The 20,775-nt window shown below is 35.1% G+C and overlaps 1 protein-coding gene across 2 annotated transcripts in view; it reads right to left on the minus strand.

The window, feature by feature from the left end:
* Nucleotides 1-273: 273 nt before the first annotated feature.
* LOC136843388 (uncharacterized) overlaps nucleotides 274-20,775 on the minus strand; it is an 82,223-nt gene continuing 61,721 nt past the window's right edge. For both annotated transcript variants that reach the window (XM_067111739.1, XM_067111738.1), the window contains exons 3-8: nucleotides 19,635-19,792; nucleotides 16,949-17,019; nucleotides 15,630-15,769; nucleotides 14,166-14,290; nucleotides 3,404-3,779; nucleotides 274-759 (exon numbers count right to left, since the gene is read on the minus strand). In XM_067111739.1, the coding sequence (XP_066967840.1) occupies nucleotides 641-759; nucleotides 3,404-3,779; nucleotides 14,166-14,290; nucleotides 15,630-15,769; nucleotides 16,949-17,019; nucleotides 19,635-19,792 (989 nt within the window). In that variant the 3' untranslated portion in view covers nucleotides 274-640. The remainder of the gene's footprint in view (nucleotides 760-3,403; nucleotides 3,780-14,165; nucleotides 14,291-15,629; nucleotides 15,770-16,948; nucleotides 17,020-19,634; nucleotides 19,793-20,775) is intronic.

Below are 20,775 nucleotides of genomic sequence, written 5' to 3' on the forward strand. Positions count from 1 at the left end.
GAATGTTCTCACAGAAATTAGTTTTAATTTCATCCTTGCCCCTCCTTTGGAAAGCCCTTGTGGGCCCCAGTTGGTCGGGCGGGAACCTTAATTTTTAAGGAACAGCTGTTGGTAAGAGATGAATATGAGATGGCAATAATACTGATGTCACTCATACTTTTTAAATTTAAGATTCTGAAAAATACAAAAGTCTGTAGATTTTAAAAATTTGTAAAAAAAAAAAAACTGAGAATTCCTCAGCATTTCTAACTCCATTGTGAATAACAGCCGCGATGATTTTTTATGTATATATTTCGCCATGACAGTATCTTACATATTAATGATGCTTAACACATACATCTTTTATAAAAACATTGATATAAAATGTGAAGTTGAAGTAGAAATCCTAATGATCTTAGAACCATGAACTACATTAGAATCGAAACATTATTTTACGTGTGCTACATTTTAATGTTATTCCAAAATGCATTCTGGATCTTTCAAATGCAAAACACAATTGCAAAATGTATACAACTTGATAACATCCTCTCGAAAATAGAAAAGCATCATCTACCTGAAATAAACGAGTCAGTTTCTGAAACACTAAAGCGACGTGTACCTCCATAAATCTCAACAAATATGCTCTGGTGGCGACGGCATCTCAGAAGAGCAATGCTCTTGCGCTGAACGCAAGAATGGTCAAGAACCAGACGACTCCAGAGAGAGCGAACAGTCCCAGCGAACCATTTGGGTGTTGCATAGCTGCTGTTTCTTCGTCTCCTGAAATTGAAATAACGGTACGTCAGTGCTCAAGAGAAACAAATGGTTATAAGCACCTTAGTTAATGAAATGCTGCTTTTGTTATCAGCTAAAAATGTAGAGGCTAAGTAGCAGAAAAAAATACTAAGATATTTTCAAAATATATGCGTAAGAAGATAAAACTTCAGAGCGGGTTTTTGTTTGAATGCAGTTAAAAGGTAAAACCTGGTAACTGCATTGTTTTCTCGTAATCACAATGAATCTTTCATGGTGTTTGCCGAAGTTGGATTAAAGGGTCATGGTATGAAAAGTTAAAATACAATGCCTTGCTAATTTTTTTTTTTTTTTTTTAGCAAGATGACTTCCCCATAGAGAGGGTGGCTTTCAATAAAAACATGACAGCATTAGTGTTACTCAATTTCTAGCAACAAAGTAAAAGATGACAATTGTCCAAGGACTTCAATAAGTTTAAAATTACTTCAAGCACCTACGTCGAAGCGTTTCCTATTACAGCGAGCCATTTAGTTGTAAAAATTAAATAGCTGGAAAGATTTGGCCCTTAACAACTAACATTCTACATTACAGTATATATCATGGCTCATGTCTTCTTGCAATTTAAAATGTGCTATATTTAGCAGCTGGCAATAAATTGTTGCTATTAAGCATTTCAGTGTTATTATCAGTTCGTAAGTAGATTTAATAACCAAGTTATTAGTAAACGAAATGATATCATACCACCCGTTCTTACTGCAGGTTATATATACATACATGATACATACATACATAGATGCATACACACATACATAAATATATACATTTTTACATTTGATCAAGAGATGGATATACATAATTGTTATAAGTGACGAACAAGTGTGTTTTTCACTGTCATCGATAAATGGAATACTTACATACGTTAATTATCCATCTGACTAGTTACAGCCCTACCACTTGTAATACATAACAAAGATGTCGGCCTGCGCAACCATTATTACAGAACGCGCGTAGTCTAGAGATGCTGACTTTGCTCAAGAAAGCTGTGAAGACGGCGTAGTTACATCACCGACGGCTCCGGAAGCAGCAGAAGCCCCAAATATCAAATTATGTCGAAGACGTTCCGCTCCCCGACCCCCCACCCCCTGTCAGATGTTGGTTTCCGCGCTAATCCGGCACGAAATCCTCTTTGAGGAAGCACGAGGAACGATCGCTGGGGACCGCCCTTAGTTTCCTTTGCTCTTTGATCTGGCAAGAGCGGTGACAGGTATTTCACCTCCTTTGCCATCTTGGATGAGGAGGTCGTCACCCGCTGTGTTATCTCCCCATAAATCGTCTTACAGAGGATGATTTGCCACTGGTATCTCACCTTCTGAACTCTTATTAGAGTTAAGATCCAATAGCTTCAAGTTTACTCGAATGGAAATGTGGCTGTAAAACCATCAGACCGTCAGCGTAATTACGTTAATTTATAAAAGAATACGAAAATACCTCTTGAAATGTCATTAGAAATAAAAAGCACGTTGTAAACAAAATTCGTTTCTTGATTTTGAGAATGAAAATGTCTTGAGTGCCGGTGCTTATTTTTTGTGGCAGATCATGATATACTCATCTATTTGTACAGTGCTCTGAGTCAAACTTTACTTACAAAATGTGATTACAGTTGTTCCCAATCAAAGATCTGTTGGCATTATCATCGACCTCTAAGTCTGACTGCTAATTAATCTATGATGACCCATTCTCAAATATCTGCTAAACCTTAAAACAAAATACATTCTCGCTTACTCTAAGGACGCTAGTGAAAAGCAGATGCTCTCTTAGTACAAGTATCTATCTACGCAAAGTAGAAAAGTACAAAAAAAAAAAAAATTAATAATAAAATAAAAAAGGGTGGATTTTAAAAACCAAATATAGGCCGCCTAATGGTGTATACACATCCACTGCGTGCCTTCGACAGTGATATTACCGTAAGCTAGGTTATATCCGATTCAGGTGTATCAGTCTTTATTTGAGAACGGACGAGATTAGAGCAAAGAGTAGCAGACTACAAAGACCACAGTAAGACCAATGACCCTTTTACTTGCTTCCTGTTTATTGAAAATCAGGATCAACGACCATCTTCCCATTCTTTACAAACATTTTGAATGAATCTTTTCTTCCCTGTATAAGAAAGGGTTCAAAATAAGTACTGAAAACATTTAGGACAATATACCACTTCAAAGTAAATATATTTCTGTGAAGCTTTTTTTTTTTTTTTCATCAAAACATCTGCTTCATAATCTAGACAACAATCTATAAGATGAATTTATGTGCCGGAAAAGAATTATAATTCTTTTTCGGCACAAAAATTCATCTTATCGCAACGTACATAATGGCAGAACTTTTACAAAAGGCTTCCTGCCTTCCTTTACGTTCTGTAATCCTCTTTGAGAAACTATAATTATTCATTCAGCAGTTATTTTTCTTTTCACGCAAGAGTGACTTATGAAGAGAATTCCTGCTTTCAAATGGCTTCCCGTAATTACGCTTGTACAAACCCCAACTCAGACCAAAACGCATTCGTACAAACATCATTCTCACGTTCAAGAACTGAAGCAGCCTTTCTGTCAATCAATCAATCAACCAGTCTGACACAGCGATGGCATATGCGTAAACTTGCCGCTATTATCAGTACCTGTGAGAACATGCAGAGTTAGGTTAACGGAATTGGTGCAGGTATTGGTACAAGTATACACCCCTGAGTGGACTGCCGATGCTTTAGCTCTTATGAGGGTTGACTTGGCAAAGGGCAAGCCTACGGGAGGTATGGTCGTGCTTGTTGTGTCCATTGCATTTGGAAGAGAAGACTCTGTGTTTGTCTCTGTTAGGTGATAGCGTCCGCCGTGGGAATGTTTAGAAGGTTTGAATCTTGGATGGCTCTGGGGAAGGAGATCATCGCCATCAACGCCCGAGAAGTTGTCAGAGGGCTCCAGCGTCGTCGAGGACTGCTTGGTTGTTGGGGGAGACGTAACTTGAACGCGATCTTCTTCACTTTCCGTGCCGTCTTGAAGCTGCAAAATAATGAAACAAAGGAGTATTGGATATCTTATATTACAGTAAAGTTGAGCTTTGTATAATAACGGCATAATAATTATCGTTTTATCTAACTACATATCAAATTCCCAAAGAGTTATAAAAAAATAGGTATCCAGCTTACAGTACAACACATGCTTCCAGCATGGACAAGGGAACAATACACATTTGATAATGAACACTAGTTTTCATCACATATCTTTGGAACTTTCTGTAACAGTTTTTTTCTGCATCTTCCAAGACTGACCAGCATTGTAACCCGACTTTGAGAAAACCACATGGTTATTGGATCAGTAGATTTTTTCTAAACTAAGAGTGTAGGAAGAGAGATTAAAAGCAGCGTGAGGTGGGAAAATCAAATTAGAATTTTCTTGAGTGGAAAAATGTTATTCTAATAACAGATACAAGACAAGAGAGGGCTGCATTGAAGTATGCAAAATGATGAGTGAGGTAACTGGGTTTAAAATGAATGAAAACAAAACAGGTTATGGGAAATAATTAATGTAAATTCGAGTGGGAACTTTAGAGAGAGAAAGGAGTACCGGAATGAAGAATTCATGAAGGCAATTGAATCTTAGAGTAAATAACGCAAATGGAAAGATGCTGTATGAAGAAAATGGCAGCTTTTGTCTATGGATGAGTATTTTGAAGATTTGCTAACTACAAAAGATAAAGAAAAATATCTAAATAATGCAACACTGGAAGAAGAAATTGTTAACGATGTTAGGGACAACTGAAAGGTTAGTAGATGGAAAGATTTGAGGAATTATTTGTGCTGCAAATGAGATCCTGAGGTATGGTGGTGAAAAGTGTGACCAAGGTATGCAAGGTTTGACTGTATGAGGGAAAGACTCCAAAGCAATGGAAGTGGAAATTAATACTTTCTTTTTGAAAGTGGAAAGATTGGAGGTTTGACTTTCTATATATATTGCAATATTATTATCTATATACCTGGGAAAGTTTATGGAAGGAATTTGATTGCTGTAAAAAGTGTTCAATGAAAATATTGAGAGTAAAATGCAAAAGCTGTGTATGACACATAGACCAAACAAAAGTTTATGATGGAACTGACAGGGATGCATGTGGTCAGTGCTGAATGTTGAGGATGTATGTGTATATTGTAATTTTTAAGCGTTGTTAAAAGTCGACGAGCTCCTTATGCTGAGGAAATTTGTGCACGGGAAATTCATCCTTGATTAAGACGATGCCCTTGCCTTGATTTTTCTCTGGAGACAGACCTTTGTTGTCCGAAAAGGCTTATTGTTGACGCGGAATTAACGGGTTCACAGTGAATCCCATCATGCTGATTTGTCACTTGAATTAATGGAGACTAGAATACATTTTCTTCGTTACATTCATTACATTTAGATATGATGAATGATTTTGACCAACGTATTTTGCAAGGATAATCTTTCACAGACATATAAGGTGCATTAGATGTGCGTCCTGCTTATACATAATATTTGTTTTTTATTTTGTTGCAATATCATTACCTATTTAGCCATTGAACCATGAATTGTGATTGCATCGGATTTTATAGAAATAGTTATTGCTACTTAATGGACTGAAACATAAGTTTGAATTGTTTGCTCAGATTCAAATAAATACTAAAGCCTCAAAGGCCTTGGAACATGTGTGAAATGACATCAAAGTCAGCAGTATAAGGAAGGTCAAAGATGCTTAGGCAGTGATTGCTACTGTATCAGATACAGAAAAAAAAATTACCTGCTTTATTTTGCTCAATATTAGATTAGAATCGTGCTAGACTTAACCTTATTATATTTTCTTTGCTGTCATAAAGATAATTTTTTTAAACAAGAAAATGGTAACCTATTTGCATAAATAATTTATGGTACTTCAAAGACTGACTTTGTTAAGTAATTTCCTCATTCGTTACAAGAAGGGATTTTTTTTTTTAATAAATAAATCAGAAGATTCGGTTAATTTTGCCAAAGAAGACAAATCCAGTGTTACTGAAATGGAAGAACAATCACAAGAAACGATGCATAAATAAAGCAAGAAAGAAACAAGATAATGACATCATTATATCGTCCAACTTTGCCGCACATGTAAAGAACAGTGAGAACGTGATCGGCTAACGAACCACAGCAAGATATCATTCGCATGATAAGACTTCGGAAGATCTTGAAGGAAAATTAGTGATTTTGTTCATTCAGACGTGCGAGTAGTGACACATGCTGATTTTATTTTTGATCAAGTGCCATTTTATGATGCGACCAGTTTCCTTGCCCAAGAAAAATTCACCTTTCCACTAGAGCCAGGGAAATAATCATATGGATAAACTCGCGTGCTGACAACTGTATAACTGTAAGACCCATTCATTGCTGGATTTGCTAACCTACACTTGGGAAGGTCAGTAATATCCCTCCTTTTATCAAGATAATAATGCAAAGTTTTCGTACTGGAATTGGAATTTATGTATGTATGATTTGATAACCTACACTTGGAAAGGTCAGTAATATCCCTCCTGTTATCGAGATATAAATGTAAAGCTTTCGCATTGGAATTCATAGCCTAGAATTTTGTATGTATGATTTGCTAACCTACACTTGGAAAGGTCAGTAATATCCCTCCTGTTATCTAGATAATAATATAAAGTTTTTGTATAAGAACGCATAATCTAGAATTATCAACACTAAGTTGATATGGTAGAGAGAGAGGAAGACGGTATTTTATGTATCATACTACAGACTCTGATATGAACCTCTTTTTTATTCAAAATAAATGAACAGGTCTAGTGCAACAGTCTATCATTATTGCCAATATTTATTATTATTGTTAGAGAGTCTAAAGGTAAAGATATTCTCAGAAAATCAGCTAATGATCTACCAAAAGTAGACATTTATACAGCTTTCTATTTGTAGCCAGAATTCCAAGACGATGAATTCAACAAATCTTGGAAACAGCTATGAAACTATTACGTAGTAGTTTAAAAAGTAACAAAATCGTTAAATTACGATGTATCTAATAAGATCCTTATTAAAAACATCCTAAGGGTTTGAAAATATTTGTAGCGGGTTAAGAATTTTATTGCGGTAACATGAGTTAAATTCAATAAAAGGACGAAATATGTATGCTTGTGATTAAGGTAAATTACGCCCACGTATTTCGTAGAAGTTTTTTGTTTTGACTGTAATTAATTTCAAACTAGTAAAAGATCAAATGCAACATAATCAGAACAATATGTATATGTGTGTATATATATATTATATAATATATATATATATATATATATATATATATATATATATATATTATAATATATATATATATATATATATATATATATATATATATATATATATATATATATATATATATATATATATATATATATATATATATATATATATATATATATATATATATGTGAACATACACGTATATGTATGTATATATATATATATATATATATATATATATATATATATATATATATATATATATATATATATATATATATATACATATACTGCTCACTATTTATCAGTAGGCTGTGTGAGTTAATTTGGAAAAATTAATATTTTTCCATTTTTTATCATTCAACTTTTCATGAGTATTTACAAGAAGTATTTATAATATTACTTTGCATCCTGTACTTTACTTAACATAGTGTCGGGCCGAGTAACGTGACTGGAATTGCAGCCACACTTGGGAAAATTTTCCTACATCTTTGAATTCTTTTGTTGTGTATGTGTACTATCATTGAAAATGATTCTCTTCCTGAGATTAATAATTCTGTCTAGAACTCTTTGCTTTGAATAAACATGATAATCAAAACCACACCACGTGTTACTTCCTTTCTAAGGTAAATGATCGACTTTCATTCAGAGTTTTTCCAGGCAGTGCCGGGTTGGTATTAATTAATATATATATATATATATATATATATATATATATATATATATATATATATATATATATATATATATATAAATATAGGGTTAAAAATGGAAAAATATTAATTTTTCCAAATTAACTCACACAGTCTACTGATCAATAGTGAGCAATATGGTATCCTCACAGCAGTTGCAAAAAAACTTGGATGTCGCATCCAATATCCTGTGTTGCTAGGAAAATAAATATTTAATGATAATTACAGATAAATTTTCGCAATGGTATACTTAAAAATAATAACACAGAGACGAAAGAAGATACTTTACTTCTTAAATTATATAAAAAATCCGAAATCTCATCGGCCTAAAATCGCCTTTTTTTTTCTTCCCGCCTTAAACACATAACGACGGCATTTAAACTCTGGCTAGTCAAGAACCCCGTTACAGTGAACCCCAGGCGCGATTTAAATGCCCCGATGGGGTTCAGTCAGATCAGGTGTCCGCTGTCTCACGCAAATGAATGGGGGGTGGGTGGGGGGAAGGATTTAAACCATTCGGTCGCTGGGAAGAATTTAAAGGTATTCATTCAAACTGAACTGAGTTATTTGATTCAACGGAGTTTAAATAGCTCTTCCTTTTTTAAAGCTAGTGGCGGTGCTGCCATTTGGTATTAAGTGTTGATATTTTACTAAAATGTACTTTTAAGTATTTTTTAAGTATTTTAATGAGATTTTGAGGTTTAAAATAGTTTTTAAGCTTTTGTTGGATTTAATATTGTTTAAAATATCCGATGAAAAGGTAACATGTATGAGATATTTCATGTTTAATGTAATTGTCTCCTGGCGTGAAATGTAATATCAAGGATCTCTCTCTCTCTCTCTCTCTCTCTCTCTCTCTCTCTTCTCTCTCTCTCTCTCTCTCTCTCTTTCAGTGCCTGGGATTTAATCTAATTACACTAAAGCCATCTCTCTCTCTCTCTCTCTCTCTCTCTCTGTCTGTCTGTCTGTCTGTCTGTCTGTCTGTCTCTCTCTCTCTCATGCGCACATGAAGGAATACTCAGATGGGTTTCAGAATTATTATTTACTGTATATCTACTTAAATCTGAACCTCGTCCGGGCATATCAGGGTATTTAGAATGGTGAGAAAGCATAAAGTAGCTAACAAGCAAATAAAATTCAGCTTAAAAAACAGCCCGCTAAAAAGATACTTCTCCTTACTGCCCAAGATTCAATGAGGGACAGGTAGCCACTGAAGCTCTGTGGGCTGTATGGAATCACACAAAATTATTGTTAAGCTATGTCATGTACACAAAGCATTTGCTCTACAAAGCAAGAGAGGGAAGAGGAAGGGAAAGGGAAGGGGAAGGGGAAGGGGAGGGGAATGGAAGACCCAGAACCTCCGGTATTCCCAGAAGCCTCCGGAATTTCCAGAAGCCTCCGGAATTCCCAGAAGCCTTCGGAATTTCCAGAAGCCTTGGGAATTCCCAGGAACCTCCGTAATTCCCAGAAGCCTCCGGAATTTCTAGAAGCCCTCGGAATTCCCAGAAGCCTCCGGAATTTCCAGAAGCCTCCAGAATTCCCAGAAGCCTCTGGAATTTCCAGAAGCCTTCGGAATTCCTAGAAGCCTCCGGAATTCCCAGAAGCTTTCGGAATTCCCAGAAGTCTCCGGAATTCCCAGAAGCTTTCGGAATTCCCAGAAGCCTCCGGAATTCCCAGAAGCCTCTAGAATTCCCAGAAGCCTTCGGAATTCCCAGAAGCCTCCGGAATTTCCAGTGTGCATTCAAACGCAAAAACAAGACAGTTTTGGTATTATATATACACACATACATTATATATATATATATATATATATATATATATATATATATATATATATATATATATATATATATATATATATATATATATATATATATATATATATATATATATATATATGCGCCTATCACTGTCAAAATTCTCATAGGCATAATAAAAAACGGAGAAAAACTTTAAAATTCCACAAAGTTAAAAACGCTGTAACCCCTTAATTACGATGCATTTTTAATCGTATTTTTACCGAAACTCGTCCTTTTACTTTATGGTAGAAGAAAGAGAAACTGCATGAAAAAAAAAAAATACATTAAAGCTACAACAATGCTGGACACGACGCCAGGTCAAAAATAGAAATAGTCAGAACAGCATTTTTGAACCTTGCCTTAAGTCAACTACGTATTTCATATCAGAGTCTATAAAAATTGCTTTTTTGAGTTTTTACACAAATACTAAGGGATTTATTTTTGAGAAATCGGTTGGGTAAGTTAAGGATTGTGAAAGGATTGTGTACAGCGCCAAATCTATATCCCAACCAAATCCCCCCAACGTGGATCACTTGCAAAGGAAAGGGCGACTGACTTGACCTTCTCTTACCATAGATTAAACAGTAAGTGCTGTACAGTTCGAAATGTATTTAAGAATAACAAGTTAAAATTGCGCCGAAGTGTCCTCGGCGCAATCGAATTTTCTGTACAGCGTATAATCCTGCATAAAGCTATAAGCTACCACCGGCCAGCGCTCAGTTGCTCCCTAGATGCAGTCAAGTGAAGGTACGTTGCACACCTCCGGAAAGCACTGCCAGACGCAAGACCCACGGCTAACCTTAACCTTCAATAAAATAAAAGCTGCTGAGGCTAGAGGGCTGTAATTTGGCATGCTTGATGATTGGAGGGTGGATGATCAACATACCAATTTGCAGCCATCTAGCCTCAGTAGTTTTTAGGATCTGAGGGCGGACATAAAAAGTGCGGACGGACGGACAAAGACACCTCAATTGTTTTCTTTTACAGAAAACTATAAATCAGTCACTAAACAAAATAAGATAAAGCAGAGCGGAGAGAATAGGCTCAGAGCTCAAACGATAAAGTAGAAAATTGTTATTACAAGCCTTTCAGACAAAAAAAAAAAAAAAAAAAAAAAAAAAAACACTAATCACGAACGCACTCAGGCTGCGTAATTTTTGTAGTTGCTTATAAAATGCAGTCTGAATCACTTTCACTTTCATAATATATTGGGTCATCTATAGGCTAATCATTAATGGGGCGAGAAAAGTTAGTTGGTGAGTCATGGTAGATATAATGTACATTTTTGCAGTAAAGGCTCATACAAATATATATATATATATATATATATATATATATATATATATATATATATATATATATATATATATATATATATTTTTTTATTTTTTTTTTTTTTTTTTTTTGTAAAATAAGACAAGGATCTGATGTACCGGTTCAGAATACACCACTTATTTTTATGTAGATTAGACGATTCAGAGTTATACAAAGCATCTAGACGTAATAAATTTAGCTAAGAAATAATTTTTCAGTTATCAGTAATTCATATGACAAATGGAAGCTGATGTATATCAGTTAATATATACCTTTAGCCTCTCCATTTCGTACAATGCTTAAAAGATGAGAATGAAAAAAATAGACCCCAAACACTTGAATAAAAATTGAGTACAAAATGGTGCCAATAAAATGGTTCTCTTTTCCAATTGGAACAGCCTCATGGAAGGAGTTCATTGATATTTTTTAGATTAACAGATTTATGGGCAATGATTTTACATTCAATGCGAGATGCATTCGTAAGAATGGGATATTCTTATCATCATTATTGGACAAATGTACCACCATTTTTCCCATAAATTATCTCTTGTCGAGGAAATTCAGCGTTTTCCATTCGCCATCACTGGAAAAATGCATTTCGGGATTTTCTATTATTCCATGATGAATTGATGCTCTCTTTTCAAAATGGCTTACCATTGTATCTGAGTTTTTAACTGCGACTGAGGAAACTTTTGTCACATTTTTAACTGTATGGAATATGGGCATACCCACATTTCTAAATGAATTCTTACATTTTTATGCGTTAGTCGAATATGTAGGTCACATTTACTTAAGCCGCCCATTAAATCTTTGGTGATCAATAGTTTAACGAGAAAATGATAAATTTAGTTATAATCTTAACTTTTCATATATTCATGTATAAGGTATAGGAAACTAGGATCTTATTTGATTTCACTGTCTTTGCACAATTGTTCACAAGATATTCAGTAAAATTCGTTATTAATTTCTTCGAATTTGGGAGCAATATCAATCTTTAATGCTCAATTTTCCCGTCCCTCTTAGGTAAGTTTGGGAGTTTAGTTTGGTGGTAGGGGAGGGGTGGGGGAGGTGGCGTCATCCACAGCCATTTGCCTTCCTTCCTGCTTGCAGCAAATTTAGATGAGGGTAACAATCAACTTCCGGTTGCTCATAACAGATACTTAGACCCTCAGGGACCAGTAATTTGCGCAAAGTGTAACATTGATAAATACCGCTATACCCTGGTATATCCAGTCCTTAGTGGACAGCGAGGAATATATATAAAAAGATATGAGGCTACAAGGCCAGATAGTATGAAGTTTAACCCGTTGTTGAATGTAAAGAACCTAAAAGAAATATGCAGTCTTACCAAATCTGTATAAATCATAATAGACCAATTTTGAATTCTGGGGATATATCGCTATTTGATTAGTGACAAAATTCTTATAAGCTAAACACACTGTTGAGAAAGGAAGCATATATGAATAGAAATCAAAGGTTGAGAGCTTTACCCTACAAAAGGAAACTTGATGAAAATTATTACACTGTCTCTTTGGACCATTAAATAAGAATGATAATCTTCTCTTAAAACTAATTTGAAATTTTTTTTGTGGGCACGAATGCACTATTAGTCCTTGCCTTTTTTCCTTTTTAAGTGGTGTAAGGTATTTGAATCATTGTATGTTATCTTTGTTCGTCATCTCGATATACTTTATATATTTTGTAATTTCTGTATTGCTCGCATGTGCTCTCATGCCCCGAAAAGGGTCGCTAGATTTTCTAATAAAATCCTTGAAAATCTTTGAAATCTTTGTAAAGCTTCCTCAGGCCCTTCATGGGTGGTGGGACAATGAAAGCATAAGTCAGAGTTAGTATAATAATTTCCATCAATTTTCCTTTTGTAGGATAAAATTCTCAACCATTAATTTCTGTTCGTGTATGCTTCCGTTCTCAACAGCGTGTTTAGCTTACAAGCAATGAATTTCGACCTTAGCGAAGATCATTTTCACAAAAATATCTGAAATATCGCTATAGGCAATGGCCGCTCTTCTAGAGAGTTATAAGGACTCGTTATGGAACTTGGTGCGTTTTCGTTAAATCCATAAATAAAGATGAAAGGCAAAATAACTTGCAGAGTTAGCCATAAAGACAACTTCGATGAGAGAGATAGAGAGAGGGCATTCAATCTCATTCGCTGAAGTTGAACAACGAATAAAACAGGGAGAACAAAACCATTCCAATGGAAGTGGAAACATTGCATAACATTTCAATAACAATTAATGTTTTGGGAGATCTCTCTGGCAAATACAACTTGAACTGCAACGTCGTAATTGGGTAAACAGCAAAATGCACCGAGGTGGTAAAAAATCTGAACTATCTGCATTCACCGAAGTATTTTCGGTAGGGGACGTTATTATTGACGTTTTCAACTTTGATTAAACATTTAAAACGACATGCAACTCCATTTTCCGTTATTGATGTGAGTTCGATTTTATTCTTTGAGTATACCTTCAAGAATAAAGTCTGACTGTATTAGAAAACGTTAAGAAGAAGACAGTCGTCAAGGAAACGGCTTCGAGAGGGAAACAAAGACGCTAGTAAACAATGGATTCTATTAAGAGATTACGAGGCTCATAAAGGCAGAATCGGGAGAGCCACGAGAAACGGGTTTCATAGAAAAAAAACTCCAATTATAATCTACAAAGACCTTCGTTGTTCATCTTACAAAAGAAAATTAATTGGGAAAGTTTTTTTTCTTTACTCCTTAAACGGTAGAAATTCACCTCTGGAGGATTTTTTATCTGAATTTCTTGAGGGGAAAATGGTATTATCTTCTACATTGAAATACGGAGCTTTCTCTTCAATAATCCTTGAATATAAAGTTAATAAAGCTTCGATTTTAGATGTGTAAGATGCGAGTGAAACAAGATTTAGAAAAATTAAATTCAGTTCCGCTCGCTCGGAAAAACCTTGTAATACACAACTGTTCACTACGGGAGAATGTTAGTGATTTATCCATCAATTTCATGTTTGCTATAAATGAAAAATGCTCTTCTAGATAATTCTAACTGAAGTATGTGTAGTGCAGAGTGTGGCAGTTCGTAATTACAGTGAAAGAATCAAGAGAAGTATATAGAATATCAGTTAATTTTTCCTATATATCGCAGTTCACGTGAAAAAACTCAACTCTGCCAGTGTTAGTTGGCAACACAGTGGAAGGTAACAAGCACAGAACAATATGCATAACACAATCATATATTACAATTTCTTTTATAATCCCCAGTTCCATATGTCCGGCATAAATACAACACAACTCATACTCTTTTGGTTATGTATATTATCGTTTCTCTCTCCTTTCTTACTCATGAATCTCTCACCTGTTGTCCTCTGTACCAGGTAAGTAAGGCGGGATATGGGCATCCGAATACTTCGCAGACGAGGACCACCCGACTTCCGGCTTTCAAATACACTTCCGGCCCCGGTCGAATGCTCGCTACAGCTTCTGTTTCAAGATAAAGGCGAAGACGAAGAATCCGTAAGCTGAACAGCAAATTTTATATAGCATGAGGCAAATAATAAATTTTCAAAATGACTAATTATATAATATATATATATATGTATGTATGTATATATATATATATATATATATATATATATATATATATATATATATATATATATATATATATATATATATATATGTATATATATGAGGCAAACAAGCTTAAATCCGGAATACAAGTGTATTCCACTGTTGAGGTCCATGAGCCATAGAGAGTTGGATATTAAACGATATGTGTGGCTTAATATTTACAAAAAAAAATGTCAAGATGTATATAACAAAAATTCATACGCGTATGTATACATATATACTATATATATCTGTATAGATATACATACATACAAACATACATATTTTCTATTAAGCCACAAATATCGTTTAATACCCAATTCACTATACCTCGGGGCCTGAACGCTGGAAAACACTTGGTATTCCCGAAATGGGAAAATTTGTTGAGAGAAACGAGAGACTTTAAAATAAAATTATTTTTCTCCAGTAATTACTAACGAAAAAGTCGCTTAGCTTTATCTCTTATTAACAGGGGATATACCTCAATGAGCAAGTTCCTTTTAAGGGGGGCTTCACTTACGTGCAAGTTCCTTTCAAAGGGGGCTTCACTTGGGTGCAAGTTCCTTTCAAGGGGGCTTCACTTACGTGCAAGTTCCTCTCAAAGGGGGTTTAACTTACGTGCAAGTTCCTCTCAAAGGGGGCTTCACTTACGTGCAATTCCTTTCAAAGGGGGTTTAATTTACGTGCAAGTTCCTTTCAAAGGGGGTTTAACTTACGTGCAAATTCCTTTCAAAGGGGACTTCACTTACGTGCAAGTTCCTTTCAAAGGGGGTTTAACTTACGTGCAAATTCCTTTCAAAGGGGGCTTCAATTACGTGCAAGTTCCTTCCAAAGGGGGCTTCACTTACGTGCAATTTCCTTTCAAAGGGGGCTTCACTTACGTTCAAGTTCCTTTCAAAGGGGGCTTTACTTACGTGTAAGTTCCTTTCAAAGGGGGCTTCATTTGCGTGCAAGTTCCTTTCAAAGGGGCCTTCACTTACGTGCAAGTTCCTTTCAAAGGGGACTTCACTTACGTGCAAGTTCCTTTCAAAGGGGGCTTCACTTAAGTGAAAGTTCCTTTCAAAGGGGGCTTCACTTACGTGCAGGTTCATTTCAAAAGGGGCTTCAATTACGTGCAAATTCCTTTCAAAGGGGGCTTCATTACGTGCAAGTTCCTTTCAAAGGGAGCTTCAATTACGTGCAAGTTCCTTTCAAAGGGGGCTTCACTTACGTGTAACTAGCAGAGTAACGGAAGTTGACATTGGAGGGCTGACAGATACCTGACAAAGGTAAGTGCCAGCATCAGATGGCTGAGCGTGATGTATTCGCAGCATCCATTGGTCTCCGCCACCTGGGTTTACGGCCACGAATCTGCAGTGCATCAAAAGGGAAATTTGCATTTGATACACAGAGCTCTCCTTATCCACTTAGTAAACATTTAACTAACTGCAACCAGGGTAAGGCGATATCTCCTAGATTTAGCAGGAATATCTTAGATTGAAGTCAGCTTTAGTCTCGGTGGAGAGAAGCGTCTTCTTCATACCGATGAATTTCGATGATAGAACAAGCAAGATATCATTAATTTGTACGAATCAATTTGTGAAATTCAGAGGGAATTACACGCTAATTAGACAGGCTTACGATTCCTATTGTAGCAAATCTTAATTGGCTTAAAAAAAAAGAAAGAATTAAATCTAAACGCTTAGGAAACATCCTCCATCAGTTTCCTGTTCTGGTATCTTTTGATTCTTATGCACAAAAGGTTTCACTGGCTCCGGAATATTGTGACGAGCAAGATACTCGAAACTCGACTACCGATAGCAATTATACAGTTGCATCTGCTGTCCAATTCTGAGCACCACTTGTCACAACACTTGATTGCGAGATTACAATGTCAAAGACAGGGACTATTGTATATGGCGCAGAATCTCTATAATGAAATATGTAACAGAAAAAAAAAACAAGTAAAAATTGAGCAGAAGTTTCTTCGACGCAATCAGGTTTCTGTACTGCCGCTACAGCGTATAATCAAGGTCACTGAAAATGGATCTATCTTTTGGTGGTCTCGGTATAATGCTGTGTGAGCCGCGGCCCATGAAACTTTAACCACGGCCCTGTGGTGGCCTACCCTATATCGTTGCCAGAAGCACGACAATGGCTAACTTTAACCTTAAATAAAATAAAAACTACTGAGGCTAGAGGGCTGCAATTTGGTTTGATTGATGATTGGAGGGTGGATGATCTATATACCAATTTGCAGTCCTCTGGCCTCAGTAGTTTTTAAGATATGATGGCGGACAGAAAAAAAAGTGCGGTCGGGCAGACAAAGCAGGCACAATAGCTTTCTTTTACAGGAAAGTAAAGAGACGCAATGGACTGAAAAGAGACACAAAAAGACACGAAAATTAACTCGGTCCTTCAATGGATTAGATATCAAAATTCGATCCTTTAATTATGCAAACTGAAGAAGTGAACGGAGACTCTGTATCTGACCCACTGTTTAAGGTATATTGTTTCGCATATTTAGTTTACCTGATACATTTTCATTACCTGTTGTCCGACGTGTACGTAGTTTCTCCTGCAGTTAACAGATGAATATCTCTCGCTCTTACCCAAGAAATCTAAAAGGTAAAAGAGAACATTTGTTAGCTAACTTTTCTAAATTTGTTGTAAGTTCTGGACAGTGAACTGTGGACATGACAGAAATTTCGAAATCAGCCAGAATCCAGACTGAATTGGAATAACAATTATAACATTTATATAGTGATCAGAATAATAGAATTATCCTATCGAAGCTTTTGTCCTGACGGCTTAATAAATGTTCACTCTTAATAAAAAATTAATACCTTTCTCAGCTGATTGGAAAAACAATTGTTTTTATCCAAAGTGCAATTTTGTGTATGTAACTGAGAGAGAGTTTTTGTAATCAAACGAACACAAACAAGCCGAGAGAGTGAGTGTTGATAAATGAAGTCCAGGACTGACGAGAGAGAAACAATTATGCTGTAGCCTGGTCATCCATTTTGTGGGGTTAGCAGAGCTGTACAGAAATGGAAGCTGGAATTACAAGATTTTATCTTAATAACACATATGACATTTTTCTAAATATGCATTCGAGATATTCTATCCTTGTGTGTTTTTTAGACGAGATTTCTATAAATTCATTTTTCCGTGGTTACTACCTTGAGATTGTATAATTTATTATTTTATGAGTGAAGCAAGAAGGGTTGTGTTAAACTGGCATCAGATATCCTCGATATTGTCTAGACTGGCAATAATTTTGGGGATACAAATAATGTGCACCAAAAAATGATAGTGTGAAGATGATCGTAAGAACCTGGTGATTTAAAACCTTTGTGAGCATTCATAAACGTTTTTATAGATTGACGTACAAACACTCACAATATATATTTATACACACACACGCACGCACACACACACACACATATATATATATATATAATGTGTGTATATATATATATATATATATATATATATATATATATATATATATATATATATATATATATATCTATATACATATATATACATACATACATACATACATATACATATATATATATATATATACACACATACATACATATATATATATATATATATATATATATATATATATATATATATATATATATATATATATATATATATATATATATATATGGTTGTGTGGGTTTATGTGAAAGTGTGTGTGTTTGTGTGTGTAAGTATGTATTATGTATTTACGTGTGACTCAAATTTTATGGTACTGAATAAATTTGGAATTGCTCCACGTCGAAAGAGTCGATGAAAGATCAGAGAGAGATCCCAGTTGAGATCAGTATGCAAATGCCAGGTTGCACTCAGTGAACTCGTGGGCTTCTTAAGAAAAAAATACTCGAATAAAAATTGATAACCTGAAATGTTTCTCACTGTATTTTAATACGCTGACGACAACGAAATACTCATCAAATCTTTCTAATTTCTTCATGTAATCACGAACCACTGACATTATAAAATTCAGATTTTCTCATTTTCCATTACAAACATTGATTTTTATCATTACCGCTCAGATCTCTTCAAAACTGCTTTATTTTTATTTGAATGACATTTTGCAAGAGACTCATTTATCAAGTGACTACCTATATTGCTTGCAAGAAAGCAAAGTGACTCTAATTACAATATACTTCATCTTAGTACTGTATACACGCAATAAGCACAGAGACACACACTTACACATACATACATACACATACATGTACATATATAAATACTCACACACACACTAATATATATATATATATATATATATATATATATATATATATATATATATATATATATATATATATATATATATATATATATATATATATATGTGTGTGTGTGTGTGTGTGTGTGTGTGTGTGTGTGTGTGTGTGTGTGAGTCTTTAGGTGGTTCTTATCAATCATTCTTTTTTTATGCAGGAGCCTCGCTCCCAGAGAAAGGAGTGTGGAGGCGAGCAAAATAAGAATTACTTCGGGATGAAACAACTGGCGCTGATTGATTTCGTCGGTCTCTCTTGCACACGACAGAGTAACTAGAGAAAGCAAATACTAATTCTTAATTACAATCATGTTCCCTTTTCAAAGACACTTCTTTGGGTTCATTTGAATTTGAAAATTTGGTTTGAATGATTTATTACCTACCTGATGGCGTACTTCCGTGACGTGCAGATTTACATATTTAGATGAGGTCTTTTTCCCTCTCTCCCACACATTAGCATATGCTATTATCATACACAAAACTCGCTGAGGAAACCTTTGGTATGCAGTACTGTACTTATTCATGTATGATTTCATTTCTTATGATCTACGCTTTTTAATATATAATGCATTATACTCTGTTTTTAGGAATATAGATTTCTTCGAACAACTCAAAATGCAACTCAATGGATTTCTTTAGGACCAAACTGAGTGAGCTTTAAAAAGCTGTCGATGTTTTCCTACCCGCAAAAACAAAATTGAAAAGTATTAACCTTCCCGACCATCATATTATTTTCACTATAAATTTTTAAGCTAAAATCTGTGGGTTGCAAAAGCGTTCACTTATCAGCGTGGCTGAGATCAACCCCCCCACCAACCAGTCGAAAACAAGCTTATCTCTTCGGCCACAGAAAGCTATAGTATTTTTGAACTATTACCATCATCTTTGCACACCAGATTACCTCGACTTCTTATGTAGATCACGTCTTACCGTATAATTATGGAGGTTTTTCACGACGCAGGTGAGATACGCCGTCTGGCCAATCAGCGTATGCGCGTGGGCGTACACTCGAGTGTCGACGAAGTAAGGGCCAACGAGGGTCGAGTACTGGACTGACTGCCTCTTGTGAGCTGGCAGTTCGTCGCGTCCTGTCGATAAGAAGGGAAAGTGAAAATGCAGTACACGGAGCAGAGAGAGAGAGAGAGAGAGAGAGAGAGAGAGAGAGAGAGAGAGAGAATACGTGGTAGTCTGAAGATGTTCTTCAGAAACTAGTGATTTAAAATCTTTGCGGGCATTCGTTAACGTTTTTATAGATTTCAGTACACACACACACATATATATAGATGCTTAGATGAGAGAGAGAGAGAGAGAGAGAGAGAGAGAGAGAGAGAGAGAGAGAGAGAGAGAGAGTGCTTAATATTATTAGTAATAACATAATGGTAAGCCAAGTTTGAGTGGAGTTTTCAAAAATAAACAAATGGAAAGTTTACGAGCCAGTTCATTCTTAGCCTCAACATCATTTTCAGTAAAGTCATCGTTATACTTTCTTGGTCTCTGCTTTGTAAGACTTAGTGTATTCTTCCTGTTAATAGACTGTTAAGTACTACTGATTGCTAGGTTGAATTTGTGCACGGTTCTTATCATACTGTTTAGACAAAGTTCTTATTCCTATCGTTTATTTCTTTCTGTAAAAGTAATATATTCTCTGAAACAAAAGTTGATAAGGGTTATTCAAGTCTTTGATACAGCTTGATGAAACAGAACATAGAACAATACCAAGGTTATATTTTACATCAAAAGAAAGGTACGGTTATATAAGATACTTTGAAGGATATAAATCAACGTTTAATCTGTGTAGAAAAGTCATGAAATACTACAAACATCGAACCCAACGATATCGGATAATGCATGAAACCATTTTTTTTTTTACCTTGAGAGACAGGGTTACTGTTTAGTGAATTCTTGATAAAAGATTTTAAACCCTGCTGAAGTGAATCATATTGCCCAGTCTGAAAAGAATCATTCTTCGCATTACTGTAATTAAGCCTTCTTCATTAATTTTAAAAACTAAAAGTCCAACATAAATCAAACATAAATTCACTGTAAAGTGAATTCTTGACAAAAGATTTTA

The sequence above is a fragment of the Macrobrachium rosenbergii genome, chromosome 11, assembly GCF_040412425.1.
Source record: "Macrobrachium rosenbergii isolate ZJJX-2024 chromosome 11, ASM4041242v1, whole genome shotgun sequence".
NCBI classification, from domain to species: domain Eukaryota; kingdom Metazoa; phylum Arthropoda; class Malacostraca; order Decapoda; family Palaemonidae; genus Macrobrachium; species Macrobrachium rosenbergii.